Source organism: Odocoileus virginianus, chromosome 33 (assembly GCF_023699985.2).
Source record: "Odocoileus virginianus isolate 20LAN1187 ecotype Illinois chromosome 33, Ovbor_1.2, whole genome shotgun sequence".
NCBI lineage: Eukaryota > Metazoa > Chordata > Mammalia > Artiodactyla > Cervidae > Odocoileus > Odocoileus virginianus.
In genome coordinates, this window is record NC_069706.1 from 20478605 (window position 1) to 20503779 (window position 25175).

The window sequence follows — 25175 nt, forward strand, 5'->3', positions numbered from 1 at the left end:
TGAGGCCGCCTAGCGGAGAACCGAACTATGGATGATAGCTCCGGCCGGGCAGAGCGGAAGTGGTGGAGCCGCCGGAAGTTGCCTGAGTTCTAGTCAGAAAGACCGGCGGACAGACTTTGACAGGATCCAGAGCCGCGCTTGGGAGTTGGTGGTCATGGAGTTGGGCGAGCTGCTCTACAACAAGTCGGAGTACATCGAAACGGTGCGCATGGCCGGGCATCTGCCCTCCCCTCTCCAAGCCCGCGTTCTCTGAGGCCTCCGTCCTGTCTCTGCCCCACCCCTGGTCCTTTCGGCATTTAGTCCGAGATTACCTAATGAGAGTTCATGTATAGTCTGGTTTTGTTATTTATTCCTTGCATGGCCAGTTTAGGCTTTTTTAGTTATTTCTGATTTCCTCGTAGAGATAAAATGCCTTCCAGAAAGCAGGACAAGTCTCATTCATTCTGATAATGATTACAAGCTCTGGGCTCCAGGCCTTGTAAAAAAAAAAAAAAAATTTTTTTTTTTTTTTTTTTGTTAAACTAATGTGTGGAGATTTATTACTATGTGCTGAAGACTGTTATTAGTTTTTTTTAATAGTCAATACATGATGTGTGTAAATTGCTCGAAACGGGTTTGGTGCTCAATCAGCATTACTGTTATTTTTTCTTTGAATTCTCACAGCTCTGTGCTATTGGTAAAGTCATTATCCTGGTTTTAGGTCTGTAAAACTGAAGTATGGAAATGAGACTCAATTCATGTCTGCTGCTGCTAGCCTATGTATGTATCACATACAACTTCTGGATCTGATCCTTGAATCCCTAGTTTCTGATTCATCCTTGCTTTTTTTATATTCTGGGCTCATCCCATTGCAGACCTTACCCATCTCAAGTCCTGTTCTCTGCAATATGAGCTTTCTTGGTGGAAATTTGGAGCCTAGAATCCACTTATTTTGCTCACCTCTCTTTTCTTTCAGGCATCTGGAAACAAAGTTAGTCGCCAGTCTGTATTGTGTGGAAGTCAGAACATTGTTCTTAATGGCAAGGTAAGGGACAGAGTCAGCTCCAAGATGCATATTTCTGCTTTCTTTCCACTCATTATCAAATCAGCAAGGCAGATGAAATGTTACCATGTCTCCTGTTTGTTGATGTACATTCTAAAGTTCTGTTTTAAAAAGAATTATCCAAATTAGATTTATTGGATACAAAAAAAGATTCAGTGAAAGGAGGCAGCAGAAAGCCTTTTTCCTGTTATTCCAGGGACAAAATACAATGGCACCCAGAACTGAAGTTATTATATAGTATTGTAGTGTGTTCTACATTACAGGACACAAAACATAAATAGGCAACATGGTATTTTAGTGTAAAAACTAAAGTGATACTGATATAATTATCCATTTACTAATTAATGGTTCATTATTAACCAAAACTCTTAAAATTAATGTGAGAATTGGGAAGGATAACTGAAATATGAGACCCTTTTGAAAAAATGGAATGTGAAAGGCTTAGAACACTTAAGAACCAGAGAAAATATCAAGGTATATTTGAGCTTGACAAAAACTGAAGTCCATAGTTTCTTCCTGCCATTAGGAACACTCAGTTTTCCTTGAAATATTAAATCTCTAACTTCTAGAAGTAAAATAATTTCACTGTTGTCAAAAGATCACAGATATTTTCAGTAGAGACACAATTACTGTCTCTATTACCCCATCCTACCATGAGATTTAATGGAAATATAGTTTGGTGGTTAACTATAATTAATAATTATAGATACACTGTTTCTGCACCAAATTAGAAAATTGAATTAACTCCATCTGACTCATTAGCAAGTATGTAGAGTTTTAAGTATACAATTCATTGACATTAATTAGTCACAGTGTTGTACAGTCATCACCACTATATCTATTTCCAGAATTTTTTCATCACCCAAACCAAAACTCTGTAAGGAAAAGCTCCTATTCCCTTCTCCCAGGCCCTGGTAACCTCAGTCCACTTTCTGTCTCTATGAATGTACCTATTCTAGATATGTCATTTAAGTGGAGTTATATAATACTTGTCATTCTTTGGGCTGGCTTATTGCACTTAGTACTATATTTTAAAGACGCATCCATGTTTTAGCATGTATAAGAATTTTATTCCTTTGATGACTGAATAATATTCCATTGTGTCTGTATACCTTTTATCTATTCATCTGTTGATGAACGTTTGGATTGTTTCTACCATTCTGCTTTTGTGAGTAATGCTGCCATGAACGTTGGCATGCAAAGATCTATTTGAGTTGCTGTTTTCAATTATTTTGTATATACCTAGAGGTGAAGTGGCTGGGTCATATGGTAGTTCCATTTTTTAGCTTTCTGAAGAACTGTCAAGTTGCACCATTTTACATTCCCATGGCCATGCAAGAGAGTATCAATTTCTCCATATCCTCACATACATGTTATTTTCTCTCTTTTTTTTTGGATGTGAGTATGAAACATATTCAGTTTTTTTAATTGATTTTTTTATTGGCATATCATTGATTTGCAATGTTGTATTAATTTATGCTGTACATCAAAGTGAATCAGCCATGCGTATACATATATCCGTTCTCTTCTAGACTCCTTTCCTGTATAGGTTGTTACAGAACACTGAATAGAGTTCCCTGTGCTATACAGTAGGCTCTTATTAGTTATCTTTGTATGCAGTAGTGTGATTTGCATTTCCTTAATGTCTAATGCGGAGAAGACAATGGCACCCCACTCCAGTATTCTTGCCTGGAAAATCCCATGGATGGAGGCGCCTGATAGGCTGTGGTCCATGGGCTCGCTAAGAGTTGGACTGAGCGACTTCACTTTCACTTTTCACTTTCACACACTGGAGAAGGAAATGGCAACCCACTCCAGTGTTCTTGCCTGGAGAATCCTGGGGACGGGGGAGCCTGGTGGGCTGACGTCTGTGGGGTCACACAGAGTCGGACATGACTGAAGCGACTTAGCAGCAGCAGCAGCAATGTCTAATGATTATGTTCATCTTTCATCTGATTGGCCATTTGCACATCTGAGGGCAAAAGTCTATTCAGTCTTTTGACCATTTTAAAACCGTGTTGCCTTTTTGTTTTTGAGTTGTATTTCTTTATATATTCTTGATATTAAATCTTTGTCAGATTTATGATTGCAAATATTTTCTGCGTTTCTGTAGATTGTCTTTACTTTCTTGATAATGTTCTTTGATGCACAAGAGTTTTTAATTTAGATGAAGTCCAGTTTATCTATTTTTTCTTTTGTTGCTTAAGTTTTTGATGTCATATATCTAAAAATCCTTACCAGACCCAGGATCATGAAGATTTACTCCTGTGGTTTCTTCTAAGAGTTTTATGATTTTAACACTTTTATTGAAATGGTCATCAATTCATTTTAGGCTAATTTTTTGTTTGAATTAAGCTTAATTAAGTTATTTTTTGCATATGATGTGAAGTTGGGATCCTATTTAATTAATTCTTGGGTGTGTGGAAATTTACTTGTCCCAGCACCGTTCGTTGAAGAGATTGTTCTTTCTGCATTGAATGGTCTAGTCATCCTTATAGGAAATCATCTGTACTTAATCATTAACTGTAGCCTTGTAGAAGATTTTGTAATCAGGAAATATGAATCTTCCTTTCAAGATTGATTTGGTTATCTGGGATCTTCTATTTCTTTTTTGAAAGGTGCTTTATTTGGCAATACTTGGTGCATACAGGAGACTGATGTGCAATATATATGTTATGAAGCATAGAAAGTGCATCAATACCATGAACCCACCACCCAGCTGAATAACTGGAACATAATCAATGCATAATAATACAGTACAACCTGAAGTTTCTCTCTTATTTCTTCCCTCCTTCTAAGAGGATAGCACTATTCTGAATTTTTTGTCTTATAAATTCTTTATTTTTCAAAAACTTTTTTTTACCATAAACATGCATGCATGTGTGCTAAGTCACTTTAGTCGTGTCCAACTCTTTGTGACACTATGGACTGTTTTAGTCATGTCCAACTCTTTGTGACATTATGGACTGTAGCACACGGCTCCTCTGTCCTTGGGATTTTCCAGGCAAGAATACAGAGTGATCCCTCCACGGGATCTTCCTGACCCAGGGATCAAACCTGCATCTCTTATGTCTCCTGCATTGGCAGCTGTGTTCTTTACCACTAGCACCACCTGGGAAGCCCCACCATATTCATATGTATTTCTAAATAATATATTTTGTTCAGCTTTACTTGGTTTTCTGTGACTTACTATTATTACACTCAATTATTATAATGATGACAATAGGAGACATACATTACACTTACTAAGTAACATGTTCTCAACTCTTGTTTCTAAGATTCATTGTGATTTATGCATTTTCACTGTTGTGTACAATTCCATTTATTCCCTCTTCTATGGGTGAATAGTTATTTTGTTTCCAGCTTTTTGTTATTATGAACATTCTGTTTTGTTTTGTTTTTCCCCAGCCCCTGTCCCTTTCAGAACTTTGACATTTCTGTTTTCCTAAGCCCTTATATCAGGAGTCACAGTGCCTGTAGGGAGAAACAGGGTTTATGTGAGTAAAGAGGACTGGTATAAACCAGAGAGAGTAGTGGGGCCTGGTGAATTGGAGAATACAGGACCTAGCTCGGCTCAAGTGGATTGTTGTTGCCACGTGGGAATGCAGACGTATACTTCCAGAGCATCTAAATATCCCAAACTGGAAGTCTGGATTTTTAAAAAAATTTAAAATACCCTACTATTTAAATAGCCTCTAACTTAAATGATAAAAATGACTGAAAGGCTAAACAAAATGGTTTCTAGGTGCAACCCTTAGACCTCCAACTTGCCACCTCTGCCTTGTCCTTGTTGAGTTCAGTGAGCTCTGCTTTAGCACTGTTTTCCTCCCTCTAAGGTCTTTTAAGGCGCTTCCTTTCATGTTAACACCCTGTTGCTCCTATTTTTCATCTGACTTCTCTTTAGCTCCATTCTTCTGAAATAGGAACCAGAATTTGAATTCCTCTTGCTAAATCTCTTTGACCATCTGTGATATCATTTCCTTCTTATGTTTTTTTGTGTTTGCTTCTTTAGTGTGAATGTAATTTAGGCTGACTGAGGGACTTATATGGATTTTATTTCCAAATTAAGATTGTTGTCTTTGTTTACAACATAATGAAACAATAACAGCCATTACCAGATATTAAGAACTCTTGATATTCTGTTTTCTTCTAAAAGAAAAAGAAGTCATTTTCTCTGATTGTAGATGGACACACAAGCAGAAAACAATGACTGAAGTAAATTAAAAATCTTAGATGAAAGAATTATGTACTAGAAATAGACATCTCTCTAAGGTTGAAGATACAGCTTTTTTTTTTTTTTTTTTTTTTTAAAGAAGATAGCTTTTAAAACCAAGAGAGGAATTCCCTAGCAGACCAGTGGTGGTGGTGGTGGTGGTGGTGGTGGTGGTTCAGTCGCTCTGTTGTGTTTGACTCTTTGCAACCCTCCATGGACTGTAGCATGCCAGATCCCCCTGTCCCTCACCATCTCCTGAAGTTTGCCCAATTTCATGACCATTGCATTGGTGATTCAATCCAGTCTTCTCATCCTCTGATACCCTCTTCTCCTGCCCTCAATCTTTCCCAGCATCAGTGACTTCTCCAGTGAGTCAGCTGTTCGCATCAGGTGGCCAAAATACTGAAGCTTTAGCTTTAGCATCAGTCCTTCCAATGAGTATTTAAGGTTGATTTCCCTTAAGATTGACTGGTTTGGTCTCCTTGCTATCCAAAGGACTCTCAGAAGTCTTCTTCAGCACCACAGTTCAAAGGCATCAATTCTTTGGTTCTCTGCCTTGTTTACAGTCCAGCTCTCACATCCATACATGACCACGGCAAAAGACCATAGCCTTGACTATACGGACCTTTGCTGGCAGAGTAATGTCTCTGCTTTTCAACACACTGTCTAGGTTTGTCATAGCTTTCCTGCTGAGAAGCAGTCATCTTCTGATTTCAGTCACCATCCGCAGTGATTTTGGAGCCCAAGAAGAGGAAATCTGTCACTACTTCCACCTTTTCACCTTCTATTTGTCAGGCAGTAATGGGACCAGATGCCATGATTTTAGTTTTTGGTTTTTTTTTAATATTTAGCTTTAAGCCAGCTCTTTCATTTTCCTCCTTCACCCTCATCAAGAGGCTCTTTAGTTCCTCTTCACTTTCTGCCATTAGAGTGGTATCATCCACATGTCTGAGATTGTTTTTTCTCTCACAGTCTTATTTCCAGCTTGTTACTCATCCAACCCAGCATTTCTCATGATGTGTTCAATGTATAGGTTAAAGTAACAGGGTGACAGCAGACAGCCCTGTCGTACTCATTTCTCAATCCTGAACCAATCACTTGTTCCTTATCGGGTTCTAACTGTTGCTTCTTGACCTGTGTACAGATTTCTCATGACACAGGTAAGATGGTTTGGTATTCCCATGCTTTCCACAGTGTGTTATGATACGCAGTTAAAGGCTTTAGTGTAGTTGATGAAACAGAGGTAGATGTTTTTCTGGAATTCCCTTGCTTTCTCTATGATCCAGTGAATGTTTTCAATTTGATCTCTGGTTCCTTTGCCTTTTCTAAACCCAGTTTGAACATCTGGAAGTTCTTGGTTCCCATGATGCTGAAACCTAGCAGGCACGATATTAAGTATGACCTTACTATCGTGGGAGATGGGTGCAATTGTCCAATGGTTAGAACATTCTTTAGTGCTAGCCTTCTTGAGAAAGGGGATGAAGATTGACCTTTTCCAGTCCTGTGGCCATTGCTGGGTCTTCCAGATTTGCTGACATATTGAGTGCAACACTTTGATATCATCATCCTTTAGGGTTTTGAATAGCTCTACTAGAATTCCGTCGCATCCACAGCTTTATTAACAGCAGTGCTTCCTAAGGCCTGCTTGACTTCACACTCTAGAATATCTGGCTCTGGGTGACGGAGCACACCATTGTAGTTATCAGGTTCATTAAGATCTTTTTTGTACAGTTCTTCCGTGTATTCTTTTCGTCTGTTCTTGACCTCTTCAGCGTCTACTAGGTCTCTACCATTTCTGTCCTTTATTGTGCCTGTCTTTGGGCAAAATGTTCCCTTGATATTTCTGATTTTCCTGAGGAGATCGCTAGTCTTTCCCCTTCAGTTGTTTTCCTGTTATTTTTATGCACTGTTCATTGAAGAAGGCCTTCTTGTCTCTCCTTGTTATTCTTTGGAACTCTGTGTTTAATTGGATGTACCTTTCCCTTTCTCCCTTGCTTTTCACTTCTTTCTTCAACTGTTTGTTAAGCCTCCTCAGACAGCCTCTTTGCCTTCTTGCTTTTTTTTTTCCTTTGGGAGGGTTTTGTTCGCTTCCTCCTGTGCAATATTATGGACCTCTGTGCATAGTTCTTCAGTCACAATCTTTACTAGATCTAATCCCTCAAATCTATTTGTCACCTCCACTACATATTCATAGGGGATTTGATTTAAGTCATACCTGGCTGGCCTAGTGGTTTTCCCTCCTCTCTTTAGTTTAAGCCTGAATTTTGCCGTGAGAAGCTGATGATCTGAGCCACAGACTATGCTTTGTTTCCTCTTTGACCCCCCCTCCTAAGTGTAATGGAAATAAAAACAAAAATAAGCAAATGAGACCTAGTTAAACTTAAAAGCCCTCATAATGTTGACTGTCTAGGTTTTAATACACTGTCTAGGTTTGTCATAGATTTTCTTCCAAGGAGCAAGTGTCTTTTAGTTTCACTGTCCACAGTAATTTTGGAGCCCAAGTCACTTTTTCCCTTATGTATTTGCCATGAAGTGATGGGACCAGATGCTATGATCTTCTTTTTTTAAGTGTTGAGTTTTAAGCCAGCTTTTGCACTCCTCTTTCACCTTCATGAAGAGGTGCTTTAGTTTCTCTTCGTTTTCTACCATTAAATTGGCATCAACTGCATATCCGAGGTTGTTAATATTACTCCCAGCAATCTTGATTCCAGCTTATGAGTAGTCCAGCCTGGCGTTTCGCATGATGTACTCTGCATATAAGTTAAATAAGCAAGGTGACAGTATACAGCTTTTACGTACTCCTTTCCCACTTCGGAATCAGGCCGTTGGTTCCATGTCCGAATCCAACTATTGCTTCTTGACCTATATGCAGGTTTCTCAGGAGGCAGGTAAGGTATTCCCATCTCTTGAAGAATTTTCCAGAGTTTGTTGTGATCCACACAGTCAAAGGCTTTAGTGTACTCAATAAAGCAGAAGTAGGTGCTCTTTGGAATTCTCTCGCTTTTTCTGTGAGCCACGAATGTTGAAAATTTGATCCCTGGTTCTTCTGTGGTTTCTAAATCCTGCTTGTACATCTGGAAGTTCTAGATTCGCATACTACTGAAGCCTAACTTGAAGGATGTTGAGCCTAATCTTGCTGACGTGTGAAAATGAATGCAATTGTATGGTAATTTGAACTTTCTTTGGCTTTGCCTTTCTTTGAGATTGGAATGAAACGGACCTTTTCCAGTCCTGTGGCCACTGCTGAGTTTTCCAAATTTGCGAACATATTGAGTGCAGTACTTTAACAGCATCATCTTCTAGAATTTTAAATAGTTCAACTGGAATTCCATCACCTCCACTAGCTTTGTTGGTAGTTAATGCTTCCTAAGGCCCACTTGACTTCACACTCCAGGATGTTTGGCTCTAGGTGAGTGACCACACTATCATGATTATCCAGGTCACTAAGGCCTTTTTTGTACAATTCTTCTGTGTATTCTTGCCCCCTGTTCTTAATCTCTTCTGCTTTGTTAGGTCTTTGCCATTTCTGTTGTTTATTGTGCCCATCTTTCCAGGAAATGTTCCATTGTTATCTCCAGTTTTCTTGAAGAGATCTCTAGTCTTTCCCATTCTATTATTTTCCTCTATTTCTTTGCATTGTTCACTTAAGAAGGCTTTCTTCTCTCTCCTTGCTATTCTCGGGAACTCTGCCTTCAGTTGGGCATATTTTTCCTTTTCTCCTCTGCCTTTTGCCTCTCTTCTTTTCTCAGCTATTTGTAAGACCTCCTCAGACAACCACTTTGCCTTCTTGCATTTCTTTTTCTTGGGGATGGTTTTGGTCACCACCTCCTGTACAGTGTTACAAACCTCCATCCATCCTCCCCCGCAGCGCACCGCCGCCCCACCTCCGATCCCTTCAACCCCCCGGCCAGCCTGGCGCCCCCACCCGAGGTCGCCCTGAGGAATTCCCGGCTGTTTGGGGGAGGGATCGAGGTGCTCGATGCCCCCCAGATGGAGTGCCCCAGCTGGATCCAACTCCCTTCCTCCTGAATTTGACCCTCCAGGAGGGAGACGTGACTCCAAGAGTTCTTCAGGCACTCTGTTTATCAGATCTAATCTTTTGAATCTATTCATCACCTTCACTGTTTAATCATAAGGAATTTGATAAAGGTCGTACCTGAATGGCCTAGTGATTTTCCCTATTTTCTTCAACCTGAGCCTGAATTTTGAGTAAGGAGCTGATGATCCGAGCCACAGTCAGCTCCAGGTCTTGTTTTTGCTGACTGTACAGAGCTTCTCCATCTTCGGCTGCAAAGAGGATAATCAGTCTGACTTCGGTATTGACCATCATCTGGTGATGTCCATGTGTAGAGTCGTCTCTTGTGTTGTTGGAAGAGGGTGTTTGCTATGAGCAGTGCATTCTCTTTTCAAAACTCTGTTAACCGTTGCCCCGCTTCATTTTGTATTACAAGGCCAAACTTGCCTGTGACTCCATGTGTCTCTTGGCTTCCTACTTTTGCATTCCAGTCCTCTATAATGAAAAGGACATTTTGTTTCGTGTTAGTTCTAGAAAATGCTGTAGATCTTCATAGAACTGTTCAGCTTCTTTGGCGTTAGTGATTGGGGCATAGACTTGGATTACTGTGATGCTGAATATAAACACAATGAAAAGGCAAAAAGATATGACACCAGAAGATGAGCTCCCCAGGTTGGTAGATGTCCCATATGCTACTAGGGTAGAGCAGAGGAACAGGGTAGAGCAGAGGAACAGCTCTATAAAGAATGAAGGGGCTGGGCCAAAGTGGAAACAGCGCTAAGATGTGGATGGATCTGGTGCTGAAAGTGAAGTCCAGTGCTGTAAAGAACAATATTGCATAGGAACTTGAAATGTTAGGTCCATGAATCAAGGTAAATTGGTCAAGCGGGAGATGGCAAGAGTGAACACTGACATTTTAGGAATCATTGAACTAAAATGAATAGGAATTGGCGAATTTAATTCAAATGACCATTATATCTACTACTAGGGGCAAGAATTCCTTAGAAGAAATGGATTACCCCCTCATAGTCAACAAAAGAGTCTGAAATGCAGTACTTGGAGACAGTCTCAGAAACAACAGAATGATCTCTGTTCATCTCCAAGCAAACCACTCATTATTAGAGAACTGCAAATCAAAACAACGTTGAAGTATCACCTCACACCAGTCAGAATGGCCATCATCCAAAAATCTACAAACAATAAATGTTGGAAAGGATGTGGGAGAAAGGACTCCCTCTTTGGTGGGAAAATAAAATGATACAGCCACTATGGAGAACAAATGGAGGTTCCTTTAAAAATTAGGAATAAAACTGTCATATGACCCAGCAATCCCACTTGGGCATGTACCTTGAGAAAACCATAATTCAAAAAGACACATGTATCCCAGTTTTCATTGTAGCACTATTTACAATAGCCAGGACATGGAAGCAACCTAGATGTCCATCAGTAGATGAATGGATAAAGAATTTGTGGTATATATATTTATACAATGCAATATTATTCAGCTATAAAAAGGAGCAAAATTGAGTCAGTTGTAGTGAGATGGATGGACCTAGATTCTGTCATACAGAGTGAAGTCAGAAAGAGAAAAACAAATAGCATATATTGATGCATATATATGGACTTTAGAAAAATGGTACTGATGAGCCTATTTGCAGGGTAGGAATAGAGACGCAGATGTAGAGAACAGGCTCGTAGACCTGGGGGAAGGAGAGGGTGAGACGAATTGGGAGAGTAGCATTGACATATGTGCGCTCCCACCTGTAAAACAGACAGCTGGTGGGAAACTGCTCTGTGACACGGGGAGCTCAGCTCGGCGCTCTGTGCTGGCCTGGAGAAGTACGATTGTGAGGGCGGCAGGGAGGCGCATGAGGGCAGGAATATATGTGTACTTACAGCTGATTCACATTGTTGTACAGTAGAAACCGACACATTACGGTAAAGTGATTAGCCTCCAATTAAAATAAATTTTTAAAATGTGCTGCTTTGTTTTATAGACAATTGTGATGAATGACTGTATTATCCGAGGTGATCTGGCAAACGTAAGAGTTGGACGTCATTGTGTTGTGAAAAGTCGGAGTGTCATAAGGCCACCGTTCAAGAAATTCAGCAAAGGGTATGTAGTTTGATCATTTGTTTCAGTCTTGGGCAAGACGCTGCTCCTGGTGGTGAAATCCATGTGTTGAGTCATGGGAGAAGGAGCAGGCCTGTACTTCTGTTTGGAACTTAGAGAGAACACATCATAATGAGCACAGTCGGTGGTGGTTGTCAGTCTAGTTGGTGGTTAGTTGACAGAGACAATCCACTTAAGCTGGCAAAAGCAGGGGCAAGGGGGCGGGGTTTCTGATTAAACAGACACAGGCTTATTTGATGGAATTTCAGGGTAGAAAAAGGGGGCCAGGTTTCACAAGGGACCGGAACCTGGAGCTGGACAGCTCGCCAAAATCAAGACCACTATTCTGTCCATCTGCTACTCTGCCACTGAGACAGTTTCTTATCTGTCCTTCTCTCTGTACTTTTTCTTCCCTCTTTTTTCTTCCTGCTGTATCTTCCCACTTTTCCACTTCCCACTGGAGCCAGCTTTGCTGCCTCAGCCTTTTAGTTACATCACTTCTTCATTTAGGCTTCCAGCAGAAGATTTTAAATCAGAGATTTTAAATTGTCCTATTAACAAAATCTTGGTTAGAGTAAATCTGATTGGCTTAGTTTCAGTTAGGTGCCCACCCCTAGTCTACAAATAGCTTTGACCCAGAGGGTACGGTCAAGTCAGGCTGACTGATCTCTCAGTGGGAATAAGGATTGTCAAGGAGAAGTTGTGGACAGGGCAGGAAGACTGCCCACTACGCTTGACACGGTGGTGTTCCCTTCGCCTCCCTCTCTGTTGGCCCTCCTGGCTCCTACCCATGCGCCATCTGCTTCCCATCCAATAACTCAGCAATCATTTATTGAGTGTTTTCTTTATGCCAGCCACTCGGTTATTATCTGGGCATATAAAATATGGATAAAATGCAGTCTCAAAACCTAGTGTTAGAAATAAAATAAACAAGTGAATGTAACAAAAGGGGAGATTCACAGATGTATAGAACAATCTAGTGGTTACCAGTGGGAGGTTGAGGGGTGAGATAGGGGATGGGGATTAAGTCCAGACTACTGCATATAAAATAAATAAGCAACAAGGATATGTTATACAGCACAGGGAATATAGCTAATATTTTATAAACCTCTAAAATTGTGAGCTACTATGTTGTATGCCTGAAACTTACATAAAATTAGCTATACTTCAGTTAAAACAACAGTAATCACCACCACCTTGTGGTAAAAATGATTGAATAAACAGCTACTGTAGAATATAATGCTGCAACAGGATAGCCATTATGTACTGGGGTTCTGCTGACCCTGGGGTATGGACATGGTTAGGGAGGACCAGAAGAGGGCAGTTAATTCAGACAATAATACTTGGATGTATATCATGCAGGAATCATCTGCATTTCTTATAGTGATGCTGGACTCCAGGATTTCATTACATACAAGAATTGGAGCAGGGAGTCATTGTATATCATGTGAAATTCGAATGAAAACATTTGCCCATTGTTCAGAAGGTGCTCATTGTTCAGAAGGGGAGCCAGGAAGCCTTTTCATGATTTCATACAGTAACTGATGCTCTGCTAGAATTGTTGACTCCGCCTCCTGATAAAGGCATTATTGGGCTGGATATGGTCCAGGAAGAAGACTGAAAATGAACAGTCTTTTCAGTGAATGGAGGGATGTATAAATAAGAATAGTCCACATGTGGCAGTTTGGATGGGAGGGGAGTTTAGGGGAAGAATGGATACATGTATGTGTATGGCGGAGTCCCTTTGTTGTCCACCTGAAACTACCACAAAACTGTGAATTGGCTATATTCCAATATAAAATAAAAAGTTAAAAAGTAGTCCTCATGAGAAATACAGAAATGTGAAAGTGTAAATAGTAACACATGCATAGAAGGTGAATGTCGATTTCCTCCCCTGTATGTCTCAATATTAGAACCAGATAAGAGTAAAGAGTTTTGAATTTTCAGTTTAAAATTGAAGAGTTGACAGCCTACTATAGACTATGATAAAATTAAGGAATCCATTGTTACCCAAGGGGTCTAAACTAAAAATGCAAATAAATTAAGGAAGATTTAAATAAGTTATACGTGTATGGAAGACAGGTATCATCTCTGATAAAATATTCCTGACAAAATAGAACACAGGACTGGAAAGAGCCAGTGAGTATCCAGCTGATTTGTACTAGTTCTAGTCCAAATATTTTACATCCCAAGTACTGAAATTTCTTGGAAGTATGATCTTAGACCATTGTCAGTTACATTTGAGGAGTCTTGGAGAATGGGAATGATGTCACAAGTCTAGAGAAACCCTACTAACTCCTTAAGTCTTGGCTTAAATGTCACTTTCAATTAAGCTTTTACCAAACCTCCACTCTGAATAAAGTCTCTTTGTCATGCCCTCATGATGTGTTATTTTTCCTCTGTAGTGCTTATCACAGTTATAACTAATTATGTATTTTAATCATTTATTTAATCTGTTCTGATTGTAATCTCTTCATGGACAGGATCATATCCCTTTTGCTCGTCATTGTATTCCCCAGTTCCTAGCATAGAGTCAGGCATATAGTAGACACCCAGTAAAACCAGACAATATATAAATTTTCAGCATGTTGGGAATTATATCCATGAACCTTACCTCAGACCCCTGAAGCATTATAGAGCAGATTAATGAAAATGTGATCTGTGGGCATTTTCAGAGGCAGCTGGAATGAGCAAAACGTTCATTTGTTTTTATTTGATGCTAGCTTTTCTAACTTTGAAGGTCTTGCCCTTGCTCTTTTGCTATTTCCTTGCACATTTCTGTAGTCTATTATTTCTGATCTCGACTTAGTAGTCACATGCATCTTCTTCAGTGTTACAGAATTCCTCAAATGTGAGGATTCTTTCCTTGCTAGGAGCAGTTGTATTAAGACAAGATGGAGTTGCAGTTATGATCTTTAGTTCTGTAAACCTTGACCAGAAGTACATCACCTTGACTGTTCTTCGTTCTTTTTTTTTTCTTCTATAGCGTTGCGTTTTTTCCTTTACATATTGGGGACCACGTCTTCATTGAGGAAGATTGTGTGGTCAACGCAGCTCAGATTGGCTCTTACGTTCACGTTGGCAAGAATTGTGTGATTGTGAGTATGCTGACTTGGCTGGCTGAGCAGCCTCACTCCCCTTTGAGCTCTTGTCCCTCCCATCAGTGGGCCTTTGCTTCTGTCATCAAGCAGGGTAGAAGTTTTTTCTGGTCTACTAGTTTACCAGAATTGTTATTAAATTTGGAATTCTTCCTAGGCATTAGTAATCATGGCTAACCTTTATGGAATCTTTTCTGTATGATGTTAAACTCTTTCCTTTGATTATTTCATTTAATCCTCACAGCCATCCAACAATGATAGACTGTAATTATCCCTATTTTCAGGTGAGGAGACTGAAGACCTTTGATATTAGGGGATTTGACAAGGCTAGTGAATGCTAGAGTTTGAATTTGAACCCTAGTGGTATGAATAGGCATGCCACTATGTGGCCTACCTGTCACCTCACCTTAAGAATCTTACAGTCTAGTGGGATGAGGGGATCTTGAAGGGTGAAGCAAAATTGGCTCATAGACAAGAGGAGAGAGTGTTTCAGGGGAGAGATTGGTATGTGTAAGGGTCACACTCACCAAAGGACATGACAATAAAGGAGCTGCACGTAGTTCAAGATGCTGGACCTGCCAGGTGCTCGTGAGCCCCTCACTCAGCAGAACCTGTAGGACACAGATCCACAGGCGCCACGGCATTAATTTGTTAATGCCAAGCATTAACCCAGCTAAAGCTTCCCAAGGCTGAATTTCTTGATATTTCTTAGATGAAGAGGTTGATTTCAGTTAGGATTTCTGAGTCCATCCTGAGTGAGAATGATCAGAGCCAAACTCCCTAAATTTTCAGGGAAAATATTTCCTACATTTTATATTTGTCCCTCAGATTCTGGGAAAAGCCAAGACCCCTTTCTTGTTTTTAAATGGCTGCTCCTGTTAACACAGAGTCAGCTATCTGCTCTGGATAAGACTCAGACCCTAAAGTATCAGAAAATCTGCAGAAACCATGCAGTCACTTTCCAGGAGCCATGAGGCTACAGCAAAGATGGACAGTGCGGAGAACCACATTGCTGAGAAAAACATTCCAATCTGACTTGTTACTCAGAATTAAGGGGAGCAGTTGTTTTGCCAAATATTCTCTGGAGGAGTACCTTAAAATGTATTAGAGACAGAATGTCTTTGGTTCAGCCTGATGTTGAGGAGAGGGAGAAGATGGTGAAATCCATCCTCTTTCCTCACTAACTGCTTGATTAGAGCAGGCTTTCGAAGCCACAGCTGATTTTTTCTGATATTTCCCTCAGTAATGTGAAGACATCAGCAGAGTAGCCTAGTCCTTTAGGTCCAGAGCCAGATGTCTGAATGGTTAATAACCAAATGCTATTCCTAATGCTTAGGAAATTCTAGTCCTATTGATCAGCGGTCTACTTTTTGTATCACTTTTCAGTGCATCAGCTCCCGGTATTGTCATTGTTCAGTACTGGCTGTACTTATTTGCTGAGCCTTTACAAATTCTAAGGAGAAAGATGCTTTGAGAATCTCAAAGCTAGTAGGAAGTCTTTAGAGTCGAGCTGTCCCCAGACACACGGATCCTTCCTGTAGCATCTCATGTAGTACTGTAACTTATGCTTGGATATGGGAGGGTGTGAATGTTAATCAGAATTGCCCAGAAGTCTTCGGGAAAAGCCTAACAGGCATTACGAAACAACTGTTATCATGCCTTGAGGTTTACATTTATCTTTAGTCTTAATAGCATCCCGGCAGGCTTGGTTTTACATGCTGTTTCACAGGATGGAAGAAATTTGCTAAATAACTTGGATAAACGGATATGGGATTTTCCTTGTAGTCCAGTGGCTAAGACTCCATGCTCCCAATTCAGGGGGCACGAATTTGATCCCTGGTCGGAAAACTAAGATCCCACATGCCATGCGGTGCAACCAAAAAAAAAGAAAAAAAGGAAGAAAAAAGAAAACAGCAAAAAAAAGGAGATAAGGGTAGCTGTAATACCAGCAACATGTAGTTCTTAACTCCTTCTTGAAAAGTTCTCCAGGAAGGAATAAAGAAGCAGTTACAGCTCTTTACCTCCTCAGCTATTGCCAACTCATTCATGCCTAAGAAGTACCTGCATTTATTATTTTGCTGCTGTGGAATTGATCAATGTACTCAGATTTCTCTGAAACTCAGATGAGCACATTTCTCTGAGTGGGCAGAATGGCTAACTAGACAAGCAGGTGCCCTCGGGCTGTTTGGTAACCGGGGTGCACAGTGGGAAAGCTCATTTTCACTGCTCTTCTTTTCCAGGGCCCTTTGTCTGTGGACCCCTGTCTGTGAGTGTGTCCTGCCATATGCAGCACCTTGTTTCCTTTTCTCAGTGCCCCACGTGCTTGGTCTGAGTTTTTAGGAGCCTCTGCATCTTAGGGAATCTTTGAGTTAATTTGGGAGTCACCAGGGGAGCTGGCCATCTGCTCCATTTTTGATATTGCCAATAACAGGTGATTCATGGAAGAGAGTTTTCCAAGGAGAAGTGAAGATATGCAGTCATAACTTGCTTCTGACCTAAAGATGTTGCCCAACTTGGCTATTATCCACCCAGCTGGAGACAACTTAGTTAGCCCCTGAAGAAATTCAGACCTTAGAGGTATAAGCTTTTTCAAAAATTCATTTGGCCATCTACCCAGGAGCTCTTGGACATATATACAATTTAGGTATTTAATATTGGGGGAAAATTTGAACACAACAAAATCAAAGTATGTTTCCTATTCTTTGGTAAAGTCTGAGATCTAGATGTGTTAGCATTATCTTGGTATTTGTTATGTGTTCCACATCCTCAGCCCAGTATGTTTTATCTGATACTCTGACCAGAACACAAGTGAACTATAGGCTTGGATCATGTAAATGCAACTGGTAAAGACCAAGACTTTCATTTACTCAGCAAGTCGTCTGAGACACGTTGTTGTTCAGTTGCCAAGTTGTGTCTGACTCTTCCCAACAGTGTGGACTGCAGTACACCAGGCTTCCCTGTCCCTCACCATCTGAGTTTGCCCAGGTTCATATCCACTGAATCAGTGATGCCATCCAACAATCTCATTGTCTGTCACCCTCTTCTCTTTCTGCCTTCAATCTTACCCAGCATCAGGGTCTTTTCCAGTGAGTCAGCTGTTCACATCAGGTGGCTGAAATATTGGAACTTCAGCTTCAGCATCAGTCCTTCCAATGAATATTCAGGATTGATTTCCTTTAAGATTGACTGGTTTTATCTCCTTGCTTTCCAAGGGACTCTCAAGAGTCTTCTCTAGCACCACAGTTCGAAAGCATCAATTCTTCGGTGCTCTGCCTTTATTGTCCAGCTCTCACATCTGTACATGCCTGCTGTACAGACCATGGCCTTGACTATATGGACCTTTGTCAGCAAAGTGATGTCTTTGCTTTTTAAACACACTGTCTAGGTTTGTTATAGCTTTGCTGCCAAGAAGCAGTCTTTTTCTAATTTCATGGCTGCAGTCACCAACCATATGATTTTAGAGCCCAAAAAGAGGAAATCTGTCACTGCTTCCACCTTTTCCCCTTCTGTTTGCCATGAAGTATTGGGACCAGATGCCATGATCTTAGTTTTTTATTTTTGGGTTTTAGGCTGTGTTTTTCACTCTCCTCCTTCACCCTCATCAAGAGGCTCTTTAGTTCCTCTTCGCTTTCTGCCATTAGAGTGGTATCATCTGCATATCTGGTTTTTCTTGCTAAGGGAGATGCCAGGCGGAAGGCATCTGAGATATAGCTTTATTTTATTTTATTTTATTTTTTTGAGATACAGCTTTAACCATATAGAGAAGTGTCTCCTTTTCTCTAAGTCATGAAACACATGACTCTCCCAAACCTTATTTCTTGCCCCCAAAATGCTGTGGGTGTTGGCAGAATTGAATGACTACCTAATAACTACCATTTACCCATGGCAGAATAAGTAAACTGTTAACTTCATATCCAGAAGAATTTCCCAAGACTTGTCCAGTTGGAGTTTACAAAAGAACAAACAGAGGCTTCCCTGGTGGTGCAGTGGTAAAGAATCCACCTGCTAATGCAGGAGACACTGATTCGTTCCCTGGTCTGGGAAGATCCCACATGCTGCAGGGCAGCTAAACCCACAGATCACAACTACTGAACCTGTGCTCTAGAGTCATGAGCTGCAACTATTGAAGCCCATGTACCTAGAGCCCTTGCTCCACAACACAAGAGAACCCACTGCAATAAGAAGCCCATGCACCGCAACTAGAGAAAGCCCACACACAGCAACAAAGAGCCAGTGCAGAAAAAAATAAATGAGTAAATAAATAAATCTTAAAAAAAAGAAGAGCATAATAATAATAATAAACCTTTAAAAAAAAGAGAAAAACAACAGACCTTAAACTGGTATGTGCAAAACAAACGTACTGGCTAATATGAACCAGGGTCACAGAAGTAGATCCTAATTTCATACACAAATGGCTCCAACTGACATCTCAGTTGATGTCACATGAATTAATCTCCTTCCTGTTTTTGTTTTCCTCTGGAAGCCTCTCAGACAGGTCCTTTCGTGGTGGAAACCAGTGGCTGGTCCAAGATTCTGTCCTATCTTCTAGAATCCTTACTGGAAAGAGCTTCTTTTCCCAGTAGTCCCAGCAGAAGCCCTGATGTTGAGGTTCATCACAGTTCATACACTGATTCTCTAAACCAATGGCTGTGGCCAGGCTTGAGGTTTAGAGTTTGGAGAGATGAAGCATATGAACTGAGATAGGGATGGGGTGGTATCCAATGAAAATAAAAGTTCTGTTACAAGAAGAAAGGGAAATGGATGTCGGACAAGGACAACAACAGATATCCACTAAGTAAAAGCAAAGAAAATTAAACAGAATTCTTGAAGATCAAATTTAATATAGTCTGAAATGCCTAAGATAGCCTGAACTGTCCCTAGTGTACAACCCCCACTTCAAATTTAAACACACACACACACACACACACACACACACACGCGCGTTTCTACCTCATGCTGGTCAGGTCCCACCTGCAGCAGGGAATTGTGGCCAACCCTTTTGTCCCTGACCATGATGATTATAGGCGTCCCTGGTGGCTCAGACAGTAAACAAATCTGCCTGTGATGCAGGAGACCTGGGTTCGATCCCCGGGTTGGAAAGGGCCCCTGGAGAAGGGAACGGCAACCTACTCCAGTATTCTCTCCTGGAGAGGTCCGTGGATAGAGGAAGCTGATGGGCTGTAGTCCATGGGGTTGCAAAGAGTCAGACATGACTTGGAAACTAAACAACAGTAACACAGCAGACAAGACAACTTTTACTCCAATTTCCTGGTCTGTTTCCTATTAACAAGATTTTAATTCCAGGGGCGCCGGTGTGTGTTGAAAGACTGTTGCAAAATTCTCGACAACACAGTATTACCCCCAGAAACTGTGGTCCCACCGTTCACCATCTTCTCAGGCTGCCCAGGTAACCCGTGGGTGTTAATTATTAAAACTCAAGTTTTATTTTCTCTCACAAAAGTCATGCATGCATTTTCTGTCTCTTAACAGTATGTTAGTCTAGCTAACTGAAATAGTCTCCTGATACAGAATACCTAGAAATGCTATTCAAAATATAACTTGTATCTTTTTACATGCATAATTGGATTCATAAGGAAATTACTAAGGATCAGAAGCAAAGTGTAAACTAAATCCAGACTTTCAAGGATGCTTCGGTGATGCCATCTCTATAGTAGTATGGTTTAGGCTTTGATGCTCATTTGGGATGAGAGATAAACCCTCAGATCCACACAGGGCAACAAGATCCTCTTGAAGGGCTTTCCCTCAGTTAAAAAGTTGATGTAGGTTGAATCTGCCCCCAGCACTGGAAACGTACAAAGAAGAGTGTCTCTCTTGGCCTGGGCTCTGGGTGGAAAAAGAAAGTCTCTCCAGATTATGGCCTTACCCTCACAGTGGTTGGAGGTTTGAACTTGTACTTCCTGCCTGCTCAGAAATGCCCTAACTGAAAAATTACCATAAAACATGGCCAAAAACCAGTGAGAGCTCTGGGATATCCGAGAAAAGCAAATATATTATCATTTGACCTTGGCTGATGGAATACCCACAGGCAAAGTCCTTATGAGTCCAAGAGATGCAGATTACAAATGTGGGGAGACAGAAGCAATCCATGCTCATTGTAGAAAGCTTGGAAAACACCAAAAAGCAAAAGGAAAAGGAAAACCTCACATTCCCCCACCCCAACCTCAAGACAGTCTCTTTTCTTCTACCTGTTGTTTTACTCAGTGGAAACCTCATAGAACATACAGAGGTACATGACAGATTCACAGATGGAAGATGATAATGAAGAGAGAGATTTGACAGTATATGGTATCTAACCACTGGGTGGTTTAATTGTTTTTCCAATATAAAAAAAAAATCTCATTACTCAGATCATTGAATATGAATTTCAAAGAGATACAAAAACCATCCACTAAGATTCTTTGGGGAGGAAATGAGCCATTCTGCACTTTGATGCATCTCTGCATTTGTAGAGGAGGAAGAGACTCATGTAGTAATTCTCCCGTACTAAGTTCCCACTGTGAGACAGTTTAACAGCTCTTAGCAAGCGCTAGATCAGAACAGCCTTAATTGTTTTAAGTGGTTGTGAGACAGGCGTCTGATCTGAGGTGAGAGGTATGTTGTTGGAGAAATAGTTTAATCTCTTTTAACTTATTCAAGGCCCTTAGAACCAACTTATGATCTTTGAGCACTGATGGCAGATTGCAGGGAAGCATTTCTAGGTATTTGAAATCCCAGTAAATTCTGTGTGTGGGGGTTCTGCCTGGGATCTTAGAGATCATTGTGTAGGTGCGGAAACTGAGGCCTGGAGAGGTTGAATTGTCCAGGGTGTCAGTGCTGGTTAGGGGGGATGCTTTAACAAACACTTAAGACTCCTTATTTATTTATTTATTTTTATTTGGCTATTCAGCTTATATAATCTCAGTTCCCCAACCAGGCACTGAACCTGGGCCAGGGCAGTGAAAGCAGCAAATCCGTTAGACCACCACGGAGCTCCCAAGACTCTTTATATTTAGAGTCATGTACTTTTTGCACTAGCAGGGTACTTCTCATGTTTATTTGTGTAGTTTCACAAACAAATGCTAACCATCTAGATACTACTGTTGACAACTACCCTCTTTAATCAAGAGGAGTGGGGTGGCAGGAAAACTAGCATATTTTTGGAAGGCTCCCAGAATGAAAGGCAAGGCATCCAGAAAGATTCTGAGTTAGGAACCAAAAACTCAGATGCCCACAGGAGCCAGACAAAATATGTAAGTGGTTGAAGTAATCATCTATCATAGATGTTTAAGAATACAGGCATGATATTATGTGAACTTCTGTTCTTTCATGAGGAGCTAAAAATCTGAATTTTTATGTGATATTTCTGAATTTTTAATTGTTGAGTACAAGTTTTTTTTAGTAGATTAAATACTATACAGATTCAATATATAGTTGTAAAAGGTGCCTGAGAGAGTTGTGTATTTTTTTACGACCATTTTTTCATTCTTGTTTTCTCTCTGTGTGTATGCAAGAGTATATGTGTTTTTGTGTGTTTATGTATGTGTATTTGTGTATATAATATGAAACTGATTTTATATATGTAGATAGAATCACACTCTCTATTCTGTTAGGAAACTTGCTTCCTTAGTGTATCTTGTGCATCTTTTCTTGTCAGTATGGAGCAATTTACCTCATTCCTTTTAATGGCTACAGGGTTTGCATTGCATAAATATCCCATGGTATAACTAATCATCCTCTGGTATAGTGGATCAAAAAAAGTTATACTTGGTTTTTCATAATTACAGACTTTGCTGCATTAATGTTTTTGTATCTATATTGTGCAATTGGGCAAGATTATCTGTGGAATAAATTCTTAAAAGTTGGATTATCAGGTCACAGGGTATGAACTTTTAAGTTATGCTAGTTATTCCTACATTGCTCTTCAAACATCTGTGTGAGTTTATACTAATACTATACTGTGTGAGTGCCTCTTCCCTGGAAATTCTTCGAAAAGTTTCCCCCATCTTTTGTCTAGTTGGGCATTTCTGTTCTACTCCCATCTATGATTAAATATATGTCGCTGCTCAGGCCTTGGATTCAGTTTCATTGTGTGAATAGCAGGGCAGTTTCCCCCCTGAAGAGCACTTACCTTGGCTTGCCCTACAGGCATCACCCAGCATCCAGGGTACAGATGAGTCCTTGCCTGGAGCAGCCTCTGAGGTAGTCAAATTGCCTTAACTCTTCAGTAATGTACTAACTTCTTTTACTTGGAATATATTTCTGCATTTTGAGAATAGTATTATGCCCCCCCACACACAGATTCATAGTATCTTGAATATATGGTCAGGAAATATTCTGTTAGCACCAAAGATGGAAAACCTAGTATTTAGACATTTGCAGCTAAAGAAAGAAGGCTTCTAGAGGTTTCAGCAGAAGTCAGAGCTGCCTGTGGGCCTCCTCTGGCTCCTTTCGGTTGACCAGGTCTTTCTTTCCCCAGGACTCTTCTCAGGGGAGCTCCCAGAATGTACCCAGGAGCTGATGATTGACGTCACCAAGAGCTACTACCAGAAGTTTTTGCCCTTGACACAGGTCTAATGTCTGCCTTGTGTCTCGAATTCGCTTGAGCTCTAAGATGAACTTGGGGACAAAGTGCGCCAGACAGCATCTACAAAGAGCTCTTGTGTCTTTGACACCTCCCACCCTCTTTTTTATTTCTTTTTTTTTGGTTTCATTCTTTAGAATTTCTCAATCCTCCCAGGCTCTAAGCTCTTAAGACTTTAATAACAGAATGACTGGAGGGTTGTCTCCAGATGCTGTGCTTAAACTGTATCTATTCACTGTCACTCTGTACCATGATGTGGGGAGCACAGTCTCATCTGTTCCCAGCACTCCTACCCCTTGGCCCTGCAGACAGCCGGATGGAGCAGGGCACTCTGCCCCAGCAGGGAAGTTGCGTGTGGCCCGTGGCCATGAGCTGCCACAGTGAGCACCACTCACAGGGGTCCCTGTTGGCGTCCCTGCTGCTCATGCAGTTAGCCAGTTGCCACAGCTGCTTGTCATCTGCAAAAAAACTGTTTGCCAATTTTCAGAGCCCAGATTCCTGTTGGCTACTAAAACTTGAAGGGAGGGTGGTTAGTATTTCTCTTCTTTCCAAAATAACCTGATCATCTTAATTCAGGGTGAATAATTAAAGACTCATTAGCATTCTATTCTAGGGCATTGGCTTTTACTAAAAGCTTAGTGCAAGCATCCAGAAAGCATCCCTTAGCATCCAGATTTTATTTTTGCGAAGAACCAGGTTTAAGTCTCCCATGTGGATGGACTAGACTGGCAGCCACTCCTTGTCTCATGGTATTTAGGGGCAGCAGTGTATGCCTTATTTCACTGGAGATGTAGCATTTGTGACTCTTGCTCCCTGGCCTGGAACCATTCAAACAACACTACGTTTGCCATAAACCTCACAGTTCAGACCAAAATATCTATGCTTGGGCCCAATCTCATGTGTACATGGGGGCCTCTTAAAATCATTCTGGGGGCATGGAGCCCTGAGGAGTAGACAAAGTTGCCAGTGCTGTTCTTATCTTCTGGGCAATAGCACAACCCTTCCTGTTCTGCTCTAGTAGGAACACTTAGAAGTGAAGGCCTGAAAAGGTTGGCCTTGCTTGATGCTCTAGTGCTGCTGTGAATGGGGTAGGACAGTTCAGCCTCAAAGGTTAGAATCTAGCAGCAACTGTCTTGACTTAACATCTGGTCTGGGGTTTGCAAAAAGAACTGTACGTAGTCATTTTTGCTAGTTCAATGTAAAACTGCTTTCTGGTTTATTATTTTTTATGTTTGTACATTAAAGGCGTAACACATGAAACAAGTCACTTGAAGATGATCACTGTCCACCTCCAGCAATGGCGACCTGTCTTCCTTGAGCACCTCACTGTGTTCCCAGTGTCCTCCTACAGGCTTTGTAGTCACTTGCCTACTTAGAGCTCACACCAGCCCTATAAGCTGGATGTTATCACCACTTTACTGGTGAGGATAAAAACGCAAATATGTTAGATAACTTGGTCTAATGGGCATGGTGAAGGAGTCACACTCAAGTGTTTGGCTCCGCAGCCCACGCTCTTCAGCTCTGCCCCAGTGAGATGGGACAGTCCACTGCATCCAGTCTCATGCCAGCAGTCTCTGATGGTTGCAGCTGTTTGGGGAGTCATATACTCCAGCTTCCTTCTCTTTTTGGACCACCAAAAAGGAGGATCTTGGAGTTGGCAAAGCTTAGATGTGCCCTTGGCTAACCTCTTGCTCCCTAGAGAAATCTTCCAGGGTGTGTCCGATAGATTCCCTTCCAGCCTGTGTTTGAATACCTCCAAAAGTTAGTCACTTGATGTGACTAACTGTCTGTTTTCTTCTTTTATTTACTTATTTTATAATTGGTGTGATTTTTTTGACTATCCATTTTGTTGATGAACAACCAAAATTAAGAGAAAGTGGGGTGTTTATTTTCCTGAACCTTTTAAAATCTTTAGGTAATTTCAGCTGTTGTCGCTAAGTCATGTCCAACTCTTTTGCAGCCCCATGGACTGCCCCACCAGGCTCCTCTTGTCCATGGGATTTCTTAGGCAAGAACACTGGAGGGGGTTACCAATTCCTTCTTCAACGGACCTTCCTTCTCTTCCTGACCCAGGGATCGAACCCATGTCTCCTGCACTGCAGGTGGATTCCTT

At 40.9% G+C, this 25175-nt stretch overlaps 1 protein-coding gene across 1 annotated transcript; it reads left to right on the plus strand.

Moving 5' to 3' along the window:
* Positions 1-46: 46 nt before the first annotated feature.
* On the plus strand, positions 47-24325 carry DCTN5 (dynactin subunit 5). Its single transcript, XM_020874089.2, has 6 exons — positions 47-202; positions 956-1024; positions 11268-11386; positions 14370-14481; positions 19786-19888; positions 22958-24325. The coding sequence occupies exons 1-6, from the start codon at positions 155-157 to the stop codon at positions 23053-23055; spliced, it is 549 nt and encodes a 182-aa protein (XP_020729748.1). The 5' UTR covers positions 47-154; the 3' UTR covers positions 23056-24325.
* Positions 24326-25175: the final 850 nt, after the last annotated feature.